Here is a 19,237-nt window from a genome sequence, read left to right on the forward strand (position 1 = left end):
TCCATAGTGGCTGCTCCAGTTTGCATTCCCACAAACAGTATAAGAGGGTTCCCCATTCTCTTTCCGCATCCTTGCCAACATCTGTTGTTTCCTGTGTTAATTATGGCTATTCTGACAGGTGTGAGGTGGTATCTTATTGTAGTTTTTTTGTTTGTTTTGTTTTTTTAGAGCATGAGTGGGGGAGAAGGGAAGAGGTAGGGAGAAAATCTTAAGCAGGTTCCATGCTTAGTGCGGATCGGTGCCTGACATGGGGCTCAATCCCACAACACTGGGGTCATGCCCTGAGCTGAAATTAAGAGTGGGACGCTCAACCAACTGAGCCACCCAGGCATCCCTCTCATTGTAGTTTTGATTTGCATTTCTCTGATGATGAGTGATACTAAGCATCTTTTCATGTGTTTTGTTAGCCATCTGGATGTCTTCTTTGGGAAAATGTTTATGTCTTCTGCCCATTTTATAACTGTATCATTTTTTGGTTGTTGAATTTGATAAGTTCTTTATAGATTTTGGATACTAACCTTTTAATATGTCATTTGCAAATATCGTCTCCCATTTTGAAGGTTGCTTTTTAGTTTTGTTGATTATTTCCTTTGCTGTGCAGAAGCTTTTTATCTTGATGAGGTCCCAATAGTTCATTTTTGCTTTTGTTTCCCTTGCCTCTGGAGATGTGTCTAGAAAGTTCATGTGCAAGTCTTTTTGTGGATTTATGGTTTTCTCCCAGATAAATACCTAGGAGTGGAATTGTGTGATAAGGTAGGTGTATATATATATTTAGTTTTATAAAAAAAAAAAAAATGCTGGACCTTTTCCCAAGGTGATTGTACCCATTTCATACCCCCACCAATAATGTTGAGGGTTCCAATTACTCACCTCTTCATCAGTCTATGTGGTTGTTAGTCTTTTTAGCCATGCTGGTGGGTAATGGTATCTCGTAGTTTCAGTGTGCATTTCCCTGAAGACTAATGACATTAAGCATGTTTTTTACATGCTTACGCCATTTATATATATATTCCCTTTGTGAAGTATCTGGACAAATCTTTTTGCCCACATGGGGTTTGTCTTTTTTTTTTTGTATTGTTTAAAAAAACATTTTTAACAGATTTGATTTTTTTTGAGCAGTTTTAGGTTCACAGAAAACTTGAGTGGAAAAGGAGAGCTCCTCCTTTCTCACCCTTATCATCTTGCATTAGTGTGGTAAATTTGTTACAACTGATAAGCCAGTATTGACATATTAACTCAAGTCCCAGCTTACATCAGGGTTCATTCTTTGTGCAGTATATTCTGTGACTTTGACAAAAGTACAGTGACCTGCCCCCACTATGACAGTTTTCCATGGAAGTTTCACTGTCCTCCAAATTCTCTCTGCTCCCACTATTTGGTGGCTCCTTGTCTCTAACTCCTGGCAGCCATTGATCCTTTAACTGTCTCTTTCATTTTGCCTTTTCCAGAATGTTACATAGTTGGAATTGTATAAATGCAGCCTTCACAGAATGGCTTCTTCCACTTAGCAATATGAATGTCAGGTTCTTCATTGTTTTTGTGGTTTGATAGCCCATTTCTTTTTATTGCTGGATAATATTACATTGTAATGTCTTTTTATTGTTGATACTGGTCCACTGTCAGACATCTGTTTTATACATATTTCCGCCAACTTGTGGCTTGCCTATTCTTTTTCTTTATATCTTCTGATCAGCAGAAGCTTTTAATTTTAATGAGGTCCAATTTATAACATTTTCTCTTTGTTATTGCTTTCTGTGACTCAAGAAACACATGCCATGAGTTCTAAAGACATTCTCTTATGTTTTCCATTGAAAGCTTTATGATGTTAGCATTTACACTTAGGTCTAGGATCTATCTCAAATTAATTTGGGGGCATGGAGTATAGTAGTCAAGGTTCTAATTCTTATTTTCTATTATGAATGTCTGATAATTCTTTTCAAAAAAAAATTTTTTTTTTTACATTTATTTTTTGAGAGACATAGAGAGAGCACAAGTTGGGGAGGGGCAGAGAGAGAAGGAGACACAGAATCTGAAACAGGCTCCAGCCTCTGAGCCGTCAGCACAGAGCCTGACGCGGGGCTTGAACTCACAAACCATGAGATCATGACCTAAACCAAAGTTGCACACTCAACCGACTGAGCCACCCAAGTGCCCCTGAATGTCCGATCATTCTAACACCATTTGTTAAAGACTTTAATTGAGTTGCTTTGGGGCCTTTGTTGAAAATGTAGTGACCGTGTAGGTGGGGTATTTCCCATCTCTCTCTATTGTCCGAGCTGATTTGTCAGTGCTGGTTGCTAGCACTGTCCTGGCTGGGTTACTGGAGCTCACAAGGTAGTCTTCCAGGAAGTAGATGTCCTCCAACGTGGTCACTGTTCTCAAGATCGCTTCAGGTACTGTGGTGGTTACTTTGTAGTTCTCTAAATTTTAGGGTTAATTTGTCAATTTCTTACAAAAACCTAAAATTAAAATATTTTTATTCTGGTAAAATTTACATAACGTACAAATGACCTTTCAGTCTGTTTTTAAATGGACAATTCAGTGTCATGAAGTACACTCACAATGTGTAACCACTACCACTAGCAATTTCTGGAGCTTTCTCATCTTCCCAACAGAAAAAGTCTGTTCCTCACTCCTTTCAGTCCCTGAGAACCTCTGTTTTGTCGCTATGAATCTGTCTATTCTGGACATTCATATAAATGGAATCACATAATATGGAGTTTTATGTGTCTGATTTAATTTACTTAGCATGTTTTCAAAGTTCATCATGTAGCATGTGTCAGAATTTCCTTTCTTTTTATGGTTGGATAATATGTCATTTTGCGCGCGCACACACACACGTGGTCTTGGAAATTTGTTCTTCTGTACTTAGGAGAAATTTAGGAGAAACTTAATTTTTTTTTTGAGGGTAAAAAAATAAGATTTTATTTTTTTTTCAATATATGAAATGTATTGTCAAATTGGTTTCCATACAACACCCAGTGCTCATCCCAAAAGGTGCCCTCCTCAATACCCATCCCCCCTCCCTCCCTCCCTCTCCCCCATCAACCCTCAGTTCTCAGTTTTTGTTTTTTTTTTAAATTTTTTTTTTCAACGTTTATTTATTTTTGGGACAGAGAGAGACAAAGCATGAACGGGGGAGGGGCAGAGAGAGAGGGAGACACAGAATCGGAAACAGGCTCCAGGCTCTGAGCCATCAGCCCAGAGCCTGACACGGGGCTCGAACTCACGCACCGCGAGACCGTGACCTGGCTGAAGTCGGACGCTTAACCGACTGCGCCACCCAGGCGCCCCATCTGTTCTCAGTTTTTAAGAGTCTCTTATACTTTGGCTCTCTCCCACTCTAACCTCTTTTTTTTTTTTTTTTCTTCTTCCCCTCCCCCATGGGTTTCTGTTAAGTTTCTCAGGATCCACATAAGAGTGAAAACATATGGTATCTGTCTTTCTCTGTATGGCTTATTTCACTTAGCATCACACTCTCCAGTTCCATCCACGTTGCTACAAAAGGCCATATTTCATTCTTTCTCTTTGCCACATAGTATTCCATTGTGTATATAAACCACAATTTCTTTATCCATTCATCAGTTGATGGACATTTAGGCTCTTTCCATAATTTGGCTATTGTTGAGAGTGCTGCTATAAACATTGGGGTACAAGTGCCCCTATGCATCAGTACTCCTGTATCCCTTGGGTAAATTCCTAGCAGTGCTATTTCCAGAGTGGCTGCACCAGTTTGCATTCCCACCAACAGTGCAAGAGGGTTCCCATAGGAGAAACTTAATTTTTATCTGTTATTCTTGTGAACTAAAGTCAAAAGAGCACAATGCATAGATTATATAATAGGTGCCTAATAAATGCTCATTGATGACTGGAAGGGCCTATAGATGACTGGAAAAGACTTTATAACATCAAAGTTCACTATTTTCAAAATACTCTGAACATTGTAACTAGTTACTAGATTAAAAAGTTATATTAGATAATGTAAAAAAAAATGTTACCACAAGATTGTAGCAAGTCAGTCCCATCTCCAGGCTCCACTTCTATTTCCCTCGCTATTTACACATCTGCGGTTACTTCCACCACTGAAGAAGTCCTGAAACTTCAACATGTAAAAAATGCAGTATCTGCAAATCACAATAAAAAGCCTGCACAGTATTTGTCTTCCTCTGACTTATTTCACATAGCATAATGCCTGTGAGGGCTAGCTGTGTGGCTGTAAAAGGTAGAATTTACTTTTTTTATGGTTGAATAATCTCCCACTGTGTGTGCACGTGCACGTGCGTATATCCCACATTTTCCTTATCCATTCATCCATTTATGGACACTCAGGCTGCTTCCATGTTTTGGGTGTTTTGAATACTGCTGTAGTGAACACAGGGGCTGCAGATACCTCTGAGATAATGATTTTATTTCCTTGGAATATATGCCTAGAAGTGGAATACTGGATCACATGGTAGTTGTAGTTTCAATTTTTTGAAGTAGGTCATGCTGTTTTTCACAGTGACTGCACCAATTTGCATTCCCACCAGTAGTACACAAGGTTCCCTTTTCTCCACATCCTTGCCAACACTTATTTCTTATCTCTTTGATAATAGCTTTTCTAACAGGTGTGAAGTGATATCAATATTTACATTTTCCTGATAGTGATGTTGAGCACCTTTCCATGTACCTGTTGGTCACTTGTAGGTCTTCTTTGGAAAAATGTCTATTCAAATCCTTTGCCCATTTAAAAAAAATTTTTTTTTTTCTGTTGAGTTGTAGGAGTTCTTTATATATTTTGTATATTAACTCCTTGTTAGATAGATGGTTTGCAAGTATTTTCTCCCATTTGGTAGGCTTCCTTTTATTCTGATAGTTTTCTTTGCTGTGCAGAACTCTTTAGTTTGACGTACTTCTACTTGTTGAGTTTCACTTTTGCTGCTTGTGCTTGGCGTCCTATCCAAAATATTATTGCCGAGGCCAGTGTCAAGGTGCTTTCTCCCTATATTTTCTTCCAGCAATTTTGGGTCTTAAATTTAAGGCTTTAATCCTTTTCAAATTAATTTTTGAGTGGTGTAAGATAGCAGTCCAATTACTTTATAATATAATTTATGGGGCGCCTGGGTGGCTCAGTCGGTTAAGCGTCCGACTTCAGCTCAGGTCATGATCTCGCAGTCTGAGTTCGAGCCCCGCATCGGGCTCTGTGCTGACAGCTCAGAGCCTGGAGCCTGTTTCAGATTCTGTGTCTCCCTCTCTCTCACACCCTCCCCTGTTCATGCTGTCTCAAAAAGAAAATAAAAACGTTTAAAAAAATTAAAAAAAAAATTATTAAATTGGTTTCCATACAACACCCAGTGCTCATCCCAAGTGCCCTCAATGCCCATCACCCACTTTCCCCTCTCCCCTACCCTCCATCAACCCTCAGTTTTTTCTCAGTATCCAAGAGTCTCTTATGGTTTGCCTCCCTCCCTCTCTGTAACTTCCCCCCCACCCTTCCTTCCCCCTTGGTCTTCTGTAAGTTTCTCAGGATCTAAGTGAGTGAAAACATATGGTATCTTTCTCTGACTGATTTCACTTAGCATAATACCCTCCAGTTCCATCCACGTTGGATAGCAATCTAATTACATTGTTCTGCATGTGGCTATACAGTCCCCATTTATTGAAAAGACTATCCTCTTCCCATTGAGTATTCTTGCCCGCCCTCCCCCCCCCCCCCCCCCTTGTTAGTTGACTGTTTAAGTGTGGGTTTGTTTCCGGGCTCTTGAGTCTGTACCATTGGCTTATGTGTCTATTTTCATGCCAGTACTATACTGTCTTGATTACTATAGCTTTGTAGTAAAGCTTGCATCAGGAATTGTGATGCCTCCAGCTTTGTTCTTTCTTAAGATTACTTTGGCTATTCAGGGTCTTTTGTGGTTCCACACAAATTTTAGGGTTGTTTTTTCTATTTCTGTGCAAATGTCATTGGAAATTTGCTAAGTATTGTTGTATTGAATCTATGGATGGTAAAATGTTTTTATGATATGACTAAAACCTATTAATAGGCTACTAAAAAGCAGTAGAGACTGTGGTGTTTAGTCTTTAGTAAACAAACTCATGATTGATGTTGGCTTTATCCTCTGGCAAGATTAGACATCTTTGGCTGTTGTTCTACACTGCCTGTCTCAAGGTTTTGCAACTTCCTTTAGAATTGTAGCTGGTTATTTCTAACCTCATTCTGGGTTCAGAGAGTAACATTATTTACCCCTAGTTCCACTACGGTGGTTTTGAGAACATCAGATGTTTCCTACCTTACCCACAGTGTAGCAATAAAACACTGAGACAACATTCAACTTCCTTTATGGCTGTAGGGAAGACCACTCAGGGCCAGAGAAAAACAGTATCTCCCTTTCCTATCCACCAGTTTGCTTGGCTCTTATGAAAGTATCACCATACAGCTTAGGAGATGTCTTCATTCTTATTTCTGCTGGTATTTCACTATGGTCTGGAAAAGCCAACTCCTGCCTCTCTAGGACAACTGTAAAGTCCAAAAAAGCTTCAAGCTCCCAAGGGATCAAGGAGAGGCATAGCTGTTGCCTTTCTTGAAAAGCAGTGGACGAACAGGTATGTCCCCTTCCCCAGCTCGCTCCCGATCCCTGATACTCACATAGGACATTATGGTAAGGCAGATACCATGTACTGACTATATGTTTTGGGAAATTTTACTTAAACTTTGTACCTCAGTTTCCTCATCCAAAATCTTAATTGAAGTCCCATGGAGAGACCACCCTGAGGCAGGAGCACCCAGCCAAGCCAGGTCAGATTCCTGACCCACAGAAATGAGATAATGTTGCTTTAAGCCACCGAGTTTTGGGAGTAATTTGTTGCACAATAGAATACCGCTTCTTAGATGAAAAGAAATAAAACCAGGTTCTCCTTCACTATTAATGGTTTTTCAGTTACTAATTATTAGGATTTTGTTGGGCTTGAGTAGACACTGGTCTGTCATACCCTTCACCAGGTCAGCATCAGTGGGCTGCATGTCTATACCACTGACACACCATCAGTGGTATAACTGTAGCATGGGAAGGCAGGTCCTGCCATTTCTTCTGGGTCTTCTACCAACCAACCTAGTTTGCTATCCAAATACCTGAACTCCAGGTAGTTATTCATAACTGCTCTCTCCTAATACTTGCAAAGGCCAGTTCTAGATTTTCTCTCTGCTCTAACAAATGACTCTTTGCTTCTTCCTGCCTCTCTGGCTTCTGCCACTAAGTAGGTGATGGTGACTTGATTACAGCCTTTATAATTTCTCAATTATTTCTTGCCTGTCATTGCTTCTCAGCCTTTTGGCTAAGATCATGTGTATTCCTTGCCTGACAGTGTACTAATTTGCATTTATATACGGTTTCTTGAGTAATCACCTCTCAAAGGATCAGTGCCTGGGGCTCTCTGAGCAAGCCCTTTAACAAAAATCAAACTTGGACAAATCCAAGTAAAGTAACCATTTTGATTTTCTTGAGCTCTATTTTATACTACTTTTGTATTTTTAAAGATGCTTGAAATTTAACTTGATTTCTCTCAAAAGTTTTCGTAGAAAGTATTCCTACATGTGATGCATATTTATCATCTCCTAAAATAAAAAGTAAACTTTCACGGTGATGGCTTGTCAATCTCTTGTAATGTCAATCCCCTCCCATGGCTGTAGCCCCGCCCCCCCCACTCCCCCAACCCCCCCGGTCATTCTGTAGACACATCCTAGGCCCCTGATTGGGGTGATGACCTGTACCCTGGAAAACAGAGGCCTGCTGAAGCCAAGCACTCCTGTGTCCGAGTCTGGCCAAGTCAGAGAAGGCATCATCCTCTAATGAAGAATTCCTTCCCATTGGTAGGGCCATTCCAGAGAATGGACAATCCAGTCTCCATAAAGCCTGAGTAAGTAGTTCTATAGGATTTTACATCATTCATTCTTGACTCAGTAAATCTCTTTGTGACGCTTAGCTGGTAGCTAAGTTGGAGGATGGGGACTACTGACTGAATTTCAACCAGTCTGCAAAGATTGTAGGGACAGGCTGACCTGGGCCTACTTCCCTAGCTGACCAATTCCAAGACTTGTACTCTTACCCCCCAGCCTCCCCAGTACTTGCATAACTGGCGTGTGTGTGTGTGTGTGTGTGTGTGACAACTGATGCTTAGATAGATGTCATCTGGTACATATCTGTTTTGAACAATTAAGCAGTGTTATTTCCAATGCAGTAGCTTACTATTATGAGGATCTATGGGCAGTGGAGTTTAATGCTCTGCTTAATGCAGACAATCCTGATAATCTGCAAGGAAGGCAGTGATGGGCAGGGATTAACTAGCAGAGCCTGAACTGTTTGTTCTGGACCTTCCTCCAGAAGGTTAGGCTGTTGATACCATCTGTGTTGGTGGGTTTGTTTTTTTTTTTTTTTTTTAATTTGAGAGCGAGCAGAAAAAGGGGCAGAGAGACGGGCAGTGAGAGAATCCCAAGCAGGCTCCGTGTTGTCAGCACAGAGCCAGATGCAGGGCTTGAACTCATGATCTATGAAATCATGACCTGAGCTGACATTAAGAGTCAGACGCTTAACTGAATAAGCCACAGGCACCCCCGTGTCGGTGTTTTTTATACAGATACAGCTCAGATAAAGTTAAGCACCTTTTCATACAGTTTAAGAAAAATATATGAATGCACACATGAAATTAAAATTTGCCATGGTATTTTCTAAGTTTATGCCGTTCTGTATATTTTCATAGGTTTTCAGACACTAAATAAATATACAAATTCTAGGTTAAACAGGGCACAGATACTTCTATAAAAATAAGTTTTATTAACAAAATGGGCTCACAATATAAAATAAAGATGGTTCATTTTACCAATTTGGGGGATCATCTTTCTTATCGGGCGTGGCACTGTAGACAAGTAAATAAAACACAATCGAAGACTAGTTTTCCTGCCCAAGGCCTGTGAAACCATGAAAAATAAACACGGACCACTTAAGTCAGTCATCTTTTTACCTACCCTTTCCACCATTAACCTCTTGGGAAGCTGCTTCTGTTACTTTTATGCTACTCCTCAGCTCGCTGCCTTACCGTTCCCGGCTACCCAGAATTGGGAAGAAAATGAATGTAAGTTTAAAGCAAAAGTTCTCCAGGAGATTCTGGCCATAACTCCCGATAATCACGTCCCTCAAGGGTCACTTATTCCTTAAGCCACTGACCACAAGGACATGGCCAACTGTGCCCTTCCTTGGTTTGTGCTGGGCAGCCACAGTGAAGAACTGGAGGGTTTCAGTGAAATACAAATGGTTTAGATGTTCCATTTAGAACTTCTGTAGGAATTTGAGAACGAGGTCCCGCAGTCGTACCCTGAGCATCTCATCATTGTCACAAATGATATGGGTCGAATCTTCCTCAATCTGGATGAGTGTCTCAGCTTCCTGGAGCAGGACAATATGGCCCTTTGCTGTGTCTTCTACCTTAATGTCGCTGAAGCCATGCTGTTCCAAAGAAAAGAGAGAGGAAGATGATGGATACTCTGAAAGCAAGGGGCTGCCTGAAAGGCTGGAGGATATTGCAACTGACAGTTCCAAGAAATGACACTCCCTACGGGACAAGGATGTCCCCTTTCACCACGTTATTCAACACAGTATCACAAATAAAAGGCATCCAAATCAGCCAGGGAGAGCTCAAACTCTCACTCTTCGCAGATGATGTGGTACTCTATATGGAAAACGCAAAAGATTCCACCAAAAAACTGCTAGAACTGATTCATGAATTCAGCAAAGTTGCAGGATATAAACTCGATGCACAGAAATCGGTTGCATTCCTATACACCAACAATGAAGCAACAGAAAGAGAACTCAAGGAATCGGTTCCATTTACAGTTGCACCAAAAACCATAAGATACCTAGGAATAAATCAACCACAGAGGTGAAAAATCTATACACTGAAAACTACAGAAAGCTTATGAAAGAAACTGAAGAAGACACAAGAAAATGGAAAAAGATTCCATGCTCCCGGATAGGAAGAACAAATATTGTTAAAATGTCGATACTACCCAAAGCAATCTACATGTTCAATGCAATACCTATCAAAATAACACCAGCATTCTTCACAGAGCTAGAACAATCCTAAAACTTATATGGAACCAGAAAAGACCCTGCATAGACAAAGCAATCTTGAAAAAGAAAACCAAAGCTGGAGGCATCACAATCCCGGGCTTCAAGCAGTATTACAAAGCTGTAATCATCAAGACAATATGGTACTGGCACAAAAACAGACACTCAGATCAGTGGAAGAGAATACAGAACCCAGAAACGGACTCACAAACGTATGGCCAACTCATCTTTGACAAAGCAGGAAAGAATATCCAATGGAATAAAGACAGTCTCTTCATCAAGTGGTGCTGGGAAAACTGGACAGCGACATGCAGAAGAATGAACCTGGACCACTTTCTTACACCATACACAAAATAAACTCATAGTGGATGAAAGACCTCAATGTAACACAGGAAGCCATCAAAATCCTTGAGGAGAAAGCAGGCAAAAACCTCTTTGATCTTGTCTGCAGCAACTTCTTACTCAACACGTCTCTGGAGGCAAGGGAAACAAAAGCAAAAATGAACTATTGGGACCTCATCAAAATAAAGCTTCTGCACAGTTTTGCTTCAGCAAAACTAAAAGGCAACTGATGGAATGGGAGAAGATATTTGCAAACGATGTATCAGATAAAGGGTTAGTATCCAAAATCTATAAAGAACTTATCAAACTCAACACCCAAAAAACAAATAGTCCAGTGAAGGAACGGGCAAAAGACATTAATAGACACTTCTCCAAAGACGACATCCAGATGGTCAGCAGACATATGAAAAAAATGCTCAACATCACTCATCATCAGGGAAATACAAATCAAAACCACAACGAGATACCACCTCACACCTGTCAGAATGGCTAACATGAACAACTCAGGCAACAACAGATGTTGGCGAGGATGCGGAGAAAGAGGATCTCTTTTGCACTGCTGGTAGGAATGCAAACTGGTGCAGCCACTCTGGAAAACAGTATGGAGGTTCCTCAAAAAATTAAAAACAGAACTACCCTACAACCCAGCAACTGCACTACTAGGTATTTATCAAAGGGATACAGGTATGCTCTTTCCAAGGGGCACATGCACCCCAATGTTTACAGAAGCACTATCAACAATAGCCAAAGTATGGAAAGAGCCCAAATGTCCATTGATGGATGAATGGATAAAGAAGATGTGGTGTGTGTGTGTGTGTGTGTGTGTGTGTGTGCGTGTGTATACACACACACATACACGCGCACACACACACACACACACACACACACACACACACACACACTGGAGTATTACTCGGCAATCAAAAAGAATGAAATCTTGCCATTTGCAACTATGTGGCTGGAACTAGATGGTAGTAAGTGAAATTAGAGAAAGACAAATATCATATGACTTCCCTCATATGAGGACTTTAAGAGAAAAAACAGATGAACATAAGGGAAGGGAAACAAAAATAATATAAAAACAGGGAGGGGGACAAAACAGAAGAGACTCTTAACTATAGAGAACAAACAGAGGGTTGCTGGAGGGGTAATGGGAAGGGGGATGGGCTAAATGGGTAAGGGGTATTAAGGAATCTACTCCTGAAATCATTATTGCACTATATGCAATATAACTAACTTGGATTTAAATTATATGCAATATAACTAACTTGGATTTAAATTAAAAAAAATAATTATTAAAAAAAAGAAATGACACTTCCTAGACTTGGCTAAACTGAACATTGTAGAAACTGCCATTTTTGATGCTCCTCCATACAATTCTTCACACTTGTCACATGACCTTCTATAGCAATAGAATTCAAACATAGCTTCATATACTTTAAAAGAAGACTCCAAACATGCAAGATTATACAAACCACAACAAAATTTCTATAACCTGCTTAAACTTTTGTAAGTTATCTGGGGAACACATCTAAGCTTGGGTTCAGGAGTCCAGGACACTGGGCCCTCCATCACCAGCCTCCATATGCCAATGGTCTCTGATAAAAAAAGCTCCATCCTATCTCAGGAAAATGCATTCCTCAAAGCAAGACACCAGTGACCTTGTGATTTGGTGAATCCCTTTCAAGGAAGGACACAAGGCAGCACAAGAAATACTTCTTTAGCTACCTTAATGTGAGTTATAGAATTTTCTTTCACATCACACATAAAGTTGAGAAAGCAGAAAAGTAGTAGAAATAAGGCTGATATGCCTGAAAGGGACACAGGATAGGCAAAGAAAAATGGTCTAGGGAAAGTCTCTACCCTTAGTTCTAGAAAGCTTGTATAGGTTAGGGCAGGTACTGATATTCCTCTTGCAGGAGAGGAGGCAGAAATGGCGAAAAGGAAGAGTCCAGGTCAGATCCTAAGGGTCAATTCCTTGATGAGCCAGGCGAACTAAGTGAAGGTCTTTCTGGGAGAGCAAGTTGTTCCAAGTTTATAAAAAACAAGTCAAGCTCAAGTTCTACCAACAGGGGCTGGAGCACTGCAAGGTCACAAGGAAGCAGTGATTGACATGTTCACCTGCATCACAGGGGACACTCCCATGTTAATTACTAGTGATCCTACTCTCAGGGGCTAGGAGGGCTGCACAATGTGGCTGCAGTCTTCTTCAGGGAAAATTAAAATTCTAATGGATGGCTGCCGATTTGGGAAAGGACCAGTGTCTTCCAGGTGACTGCTGATTTCTTCCCTCTCCTCCCACCCCGTCTGGGGATTGCTGGCCCTGCTTCTAGAATTCCCAGGGATCCAGGGATCCAGCAACACTGGCGCCTCTGCCCTCACTGCCCCCAGGCCCAAGCAAGCCTCTCTTCTCTTGTGACAAGCCACGTTGGTGCTCTGGCAGCAAGGGGTCTGCTTGAGAAGTGAGGCTCTAAGGGGCGGACTTCCTGGCCGCTCCCACCTTGCCCATCCATCGCATCTAGGTTTTTGAGGAAGGGACTTCCTTGGTTTAGTTCCCACAAGACATAGATGTCATGAGGCAGTCTTCTAGCGGCCTGGTGCCTGATGGGGAGGAAGAGGCTGGCAGAGAAGCAAGCGGGGGACCTACAGCGAAGGAGGGCATGGTCTTCTCTCAACTCTGTGACCCTCCCCTGGTTCTGTTTCCTGCCACGGCCCTGGATCAAGCAGATGCTTCAGAGACAGGAGCCCAGACCGTGGAGACTATGAGAAAGGCAGCAGCACACATTCCTTGAAGCAGGTGAACAGCAGGAAGGGAGGCTCCCGCACAGCTTTTGCAGGTGCAAACCGAATGCACTCACCTTCTCCAGGGCCTGCACGAACTGTTCTACCGGGATGGAGCCGCTCAGCAGTGGCTTCAGCACTTTGCAGTCTGGAATGTCATCGCTCGCCCGCTTTCTCTTCTTACCGCCTGTGGGCTGGGTGGGCCTGGGTGGGGGCTAGAGAGGGAAAAAAAAAACACCATCTCAGCATGAGGTCAGTGCAGGCCACAGCCAGAACCCGTCTGTCCATCCTACCAACACAACCTTTTTCCTGGTGGAGGCCCTGGCGCCCGGCCCGGCGTCACCCTGTGTGAGGTCAGCCAGCTCTTGAGTTCAGAGTCACTGTTAGCTGGGGGCTCCATCTGGAGTTCTTCATAATATAAGCTAATGCCAAAGCATCCACACAGCATCAATATCTTTTTTGGCAAAGAGATCTCCCTTTTATCAAGATTCGTCTCTAACTGATTCAATTCAGTATCTTCTGAATACAATTTTTAAGATTTTATTTTTTTAAAGTTTATTTATTTAGAGAGAGAGTGTGAGTGGGGGAGAGGGGCAGGGAGGGGGAGAAAGAGAGAATCCCAAGGAGGCTCCAAGTTGCCACCACAGAGTCCAACATGGGGCTCCCTCTCATTGAACCCTGAGATCATGACCTGAGCTGAAATCAAGAGTTGGATGCTCAACTGCCACCCAGGTGTCCCTTCTGAGTAAATTCTTAATAACCTGTGCTGGCCACTGCAGGTGTAGCAACAGCAGGTTGGTTGCAGCCACTAGCGGTGGGGTCAGACTCATGCGCTGACATGAAGGTCAGAGAAACTGTCTAAAAAGCGGTGATGGCGGAGCTTCGGGAGGGTGAAGTAAAGGCGAAGTGGGAAATACAGCAGGTGAGGGCATAGCATGCGCCTCATGTATTTGAAGTGGCAGCTCCGTGCAGATCATTCAGGGTGTCAGAGCAGCACAGCCAAGTCCGGAAGGAGTTTTTCTAAGGGGGATGAGGGAGGACGAGTGCCTGAAGAGCTGCACCGCGAGGCAGTGAACACGCGTGAACATAGGGCACGGTGGGGGGGGGGGGGCGCGCAGAGGGGACAACCGTGGGTGGGGGTGGCTCCCAGGCCCCACCCATTTCCGCAGGTGTGGGGCTGGCGCCAACCCAGCTCTCCGCACTGCCCGCTGCCTAACAAATGCGCCCGCGGGAGCTGAGTGGGGCCGGCACTTTGGGAGCCGGGAAGGGCACTCAGGCTGATGTGTGGCCTCCACTCTATGAGTAATAGCTGCTCTTCCCTTTTATCTCTCTGAGGCGTGTGGCCAGAGAAGTAAGTAGTGAAGAATCTATATGCAGGGCCCTCTTTGTTTCAGATCGAATCCATTATGTAGTGTGCTAACTTCCGCAGTGGGACACTGGGACCACGATCGTGGGCGCTTCCTCGTGGACTCAGGCGCAGCCCACCCTCCCCCATACCTGAAGGACGTGCTTGTTATCTTTCGTGTGCAGCACTGCCGAGACCGTTGCCAAGGAAATGCCAGGCTTAATCTCCATGGGCACCAGTGAATCTGCGAGCTGGAAGCACACAGGGGTTTCAGTCGGGCTCGCCTAAATTTGGGGACGAGGTGCAGCAGCTGTGCTGTCCAGGCAGGAGCTGGAGGCCACACCGGGCTGGGGCTCAAGTGCCCCCGCCAGCCTGGTGGGAAAGACACGGCATCAAACGCCATAGCGCTGAGCCTTTCATGATCACCTTTATTCATTTCCTTTTCTTTTGAACTTCTGTCTACATCACTGCAGTCTAACATGGCCACATAATTTTAAGGAAGAAAGAAGGTAAAAACATTTTTAAAATAACGTTAATCAAAAATGTATCGCACACACAAATGTACACCTCGGTTGTAATAAAGAAAGGAGGTAAGAGAAGCCGGAGAGGCAAAGGGGATAGTGGTGGTGGGTAAACTGGGCTGTGAAGACTTACAGAACTCGTCCGACCGCAACTCCTTAGACAGTGTTCTGGGTGCCCTTCCCAGCGACAGCCCAACACTCACCAGCCGCCACCCACTTGCAAGCCTGTGCCACTGCGTGCTGGGACCCCAGCATGCTGACCCTTCTGCTTTTCCCTTTTGTTAGCTCCACCCCCACCCCAAATGATGAGATGCCCACACTGTGCTAAGGGCCCATCACCTGTACTGCCACAACCTCACATCCATCTTTCAGGTGGCTTTCAGGTAGCTTCCAGGCAGCTCCGAACACTTTCACAGTATTCTCCAAAACTTCAGAGGGCTTCTCTTCATGCAGAAATACCTACCGAGTGCTGACTTTTCATGCTAGCCTCCACCTCTGTCCTCATGACCACTAGGTGACTAGTGTCAGGCAGGAAGGACAGGGCAGTAGCATTTGGACTGAGTGAGCTAATTCCTGGAAACGTGACTTCTCCCAAAGGCGGAACATCCAACCTTTACCTGGGGGGCCATCTCTTTCCCTACCACCCGAATCTGAGGTGTACCCCATCTTCTGGGCAGCTTTAGAGCTCCCTGACCCCGCCACTGGCAGTGATGTGTGATCTTCTAAGAGGCCATAGCGCTCAGCTTTAGTTGGCTATTGCTCTTGCTGTTTTATTAGGATTCTGTGACTATAAGAGTTACTTTCCAACAACAGTATGCATACTCTTTCTGGAAAATCTGGAAAACAGAATACACGTAGACCCCGGTCTGTCCCAGTCTCCTAGATTTAAGAACAAAAGTAAACAAATATGCAAGATGCCACTTAGGTAAATATGAAGATCTGTATCACATGGGCAGAGGAAGCAGCTCAGGGTATTTAGAAGAACTGGAAAACAGAATGTGAAAATTGTTTCACAAAATAAGAAAACATATGTGGCACAAGTGTGAAACATTCCCCCCCAGGGGGAGACATGTCTGCTCCGGTCTCCCGACAACACCCGTCTGTGAGCATCCTTTTCCTTCCTATACTGCAGTTACGCCCATCCCAGGGGAGCCTGCCTAGCAGAACTTTAAAGCCAAAGAACTGGCCTGGGAGGTTTGGGGACGGCATTGTGGGAACCCAGCAGGTGAGATACTCTCCCTGGGCAGCCCTGTGAGGGAGATCTAAGACTCATCTAGGCTTGAGGGAGGTCTCCACTCAGATACCTCCGTGAGGGAGGGAGCACCCCTCGCCGCCCTCGAATAGACAGTCTTCTGAGAACCCGTCCATGAGGGTTGTCGCATCCGATCTCCCTCAGAGGGACAAAGGGGGAGGATTTATGGGAAGCTGCAGAGGACACACTCTCATTTGGGGGAGGAATAAGCATTCTTTAGTAGCAGCAAAACCTAAAGAGCAGCGCCAGATTTTAACCTCCTCATCTCGCACATGCGTCTCCCAGGCAAAACTCTACATTACGTCCACGGACAAAAATTTATATAAAAGAATGCTTCTGAAAGCATTACTTATAATATACAAAAAGCAGAAATAATAAAGCTCATCAATGAAGGAATAGTTATGATAAACTTATGATAGACCATTACACCCCCACTAAGATGTTTACTTGTCGCGACCTACTACTGTTCCATGACCAAGGCAGCATGCTGGGTAGGATTCAACTACACACAACACACACACACACAGAGAACAGACAAGGCAAATACACAAAATTCTGAGCAGTAGTTATCTCTGGCACGGGGACCACGACTGATTATTTTGTCTTTATCCTTTTTTTAATTCTATTTTCCGAGTTTTCCAGAAAGAGTATGCATACTTTTATTGGAAAGTAACTCTAGTAACAGAATCCTAATAAAACAGCAAGAGATGGCAGAAGGGCCTTAAAAAGATGGCTGTGCAGAGCACTGCTCTCAGGAAAATGTGGGACCTGAGCCTCTTTCAGGGGCATCGTGGTCAATGTGACTGTCCTAATAATGTGAGTTTTAGCCTTTTCACTCTTGCTATCACGAGTGTTCACTGGGATTTTCTCAAGGTTACATGACATATATTATCCACAACAAAGCAAAAACAAAAGGAGATAGGACAGTCCACAAGCAGACATTAAAGAGATCTGCAAATGGAAAATAGTGCCCCTGTTCTCATTACCTTTTTTTAGAAACATTTTCTCATAAAAGATATTTTAGTTGTGTTAGCATCTAATGGGTTTATGTCATTATTTTTATAGCTTTTTAAAAATTTTATTTTAGAAAGAACGAGATCACAAGAGGGAGAGGGGCAGAGGAAAAAGGAGAATCTTAAGCAGGCTCCACGCTCAGCATAGATCCCGACGTGGGGCTCAATCTCAAGACTGTGAGATCATGACCTGAGCCAAAATCAAGAGTTGGATGCTCAACCAACTGAGCCACCCAGGAACCCCCTAAATCATTATTTTTAAAATGAATAAATATTTTTAAAATGTCTTCGTTTTAACATCTAATATAGCAAATATCAATAGGTGTAACCCACATAAACAAAAGCTCTTTGAGGTTCTAATTTTTTTAAGTAGGCTCCATGCTGGGCATGAGATCACGACCTGAGCTGAGATTAAGAGTCAGATGCTTAACTGACTGAGCCACCTAGGTGCCCCTTGGGTTCTAATTTTTAAGAGGTTTTGAGACCAGGAATTTTGAGGACATGTTCAAGCTATCTCAAGAGGCAAAAGAAAGCCAAAAGTAGTTTCCCACAGAGCCTTCCACACTGACACTGCAGGAGCTAGGCCATGTGACTCGGGCTGCCTTGCCCTCAGTTGGTCGCTCATGCACAGTATACCTCAACTGTCTCACATGTACAATATGCACACAAATAATCACATTTATAATCCTTATATGTTGATTACTCTTATTTCCCTCCATCTATCTCTGAATTTGATGAAACTTGACTCACACTCAAATGAGGTCCAGAAAGGATGAGAAAAATCCACCGTGGTCAGGGACGGAGCTGACATCAGTGCCTCTGTTCTGAGAGGCCCTGGCTTCCTGGCTTAAACATGTTAAATGTGAACACAAGCAGCGGTCCTGATGTTAACAGCTGTTACTTCATTGCCTGAAAAATAAGGCGGTTCTGAAGATCCCGCCTCTCTTCCCAGTTCCTTGCCTAAGGGGCTGTGTTCTTTGGTTCATCCGCATTTGACACAACGCCAAGAAAGCCACCTCTGAGATCATCTTTTTTCAGATACTCAAGTGGAAAGCCTGGGTCTGACCATGAGAAAGAGAACAGCTCACCTCTGGCATGATTTCGATCTTCTCGTACCGACGCTTGAAAGGCAAGGCGAGGACCTCGGCCCGCCGATAGGACATTGCGGGCGGCTGGCAGTCGATCATCAGGTCCATGCGGTGGGACTGCGCTGGGGGTGGCTGCGTGTACTGCTCGGGGCAGACCACGTGCAGCGGCTGAGAACCAACAGGACAGGGGCAAGTAAGGGAGGAGGCCCACCTCAGTGTGCCCGCACTCCTGCTCCGCCTCACCACCTCCTGACCCCCCTCCTCTCAAACCCAAACACTGGGCAGCAGGAGAGGGGAGTGCAGTGCGGGGAAAGAATAAACATTTCAGAGCAAAGCCCTCAACTGCCAGTCACGTGGACTAGTGGGGGATCCACTGCCTCCGTTTGCATTTGTTTTTATGTTTTCACTGTTTTTAAGTCATTTTGATGGTAACTTCCATAGGTCTATGCCCAACTGGTGCCTAAGCCCCTTGAGGGCAGTCTTCTTGTCACACCTACCATCACTGACCGGTACAGCTGTTGGCCGATTGGCAAGAACTGCTGACTTTGGTGCTAGTCTGGTGTTTTGGGGTGGGGGCTTCTCTGGTATCTGCAGGTGCACTGGTGTTAGACAGTGGGCAGTGCACAGCTCACATACTCCACTGTGTGGGACACACTGAATCAGATCTTTTTTGCAAAATATCTCTTTGTTATTCTGAGAGACAAAAATAGTAAACCAACATTTACTTGGGACAAATACCACCCAAGTGAAAATGGATCCCGGTAGCCCACTGAGTTGTACTGACACTGCTTTTACTTA

General features: G+C 43.6%; 1 protein-coding gene across 5 annotated transcripts in view; it reads right to left on the reverse strand.

Moving 5' to 3' along the window:
- Positions 1-8,784: 8,784 nt before the first annotated feature.
- Positions 8,785-19,237, reverse strand: part of INTS9 (integrator complex subunit 9) — a 103,011-nt gene continuing 92,558 nt past the window's right edge. For all 5 annotated transcript variants that reach the window (XM_019828624.3, XM_006930745.5, XM_045055620.1 and 2 more), the window contains 4 exons: positions 18,440-18,607; positions 14,718-14,816; positions 13,298-13,435; positions 8,785-9,476 (listed from right to left, as the gene is read on the reverse strand). In XM_019828624.3, the coding sequence (XP_019684183.1) occupies positions 9,300-9,476; positions 13,298-13,435; positions 14,718-14,816; positions 18,440-18,607 (582 nt within the window). In that variant the 3' untranslated portion in view covers positions 8,785-9,299. The remainder of the gene's footprint in view (positions 9,477-13,297; positions 13,436-14,717; positions 14,817-18,439; positions 18,608-19,237) is intronic.

This window comes from Felis catus, chromosome B1 (assembly GCF_018350175.1).
Source record: "Felis catus isolate Fca126 chromosome B1, F.catus_Fca126_mat1.0, whole genome shotgun sequence".
In the NCBI taxonomy this organism is placed as follows: Eukaryota; Metazoa; Chordata; class Mammalia; order Carnivora; family Felidae; genus Felis; species Felis catus.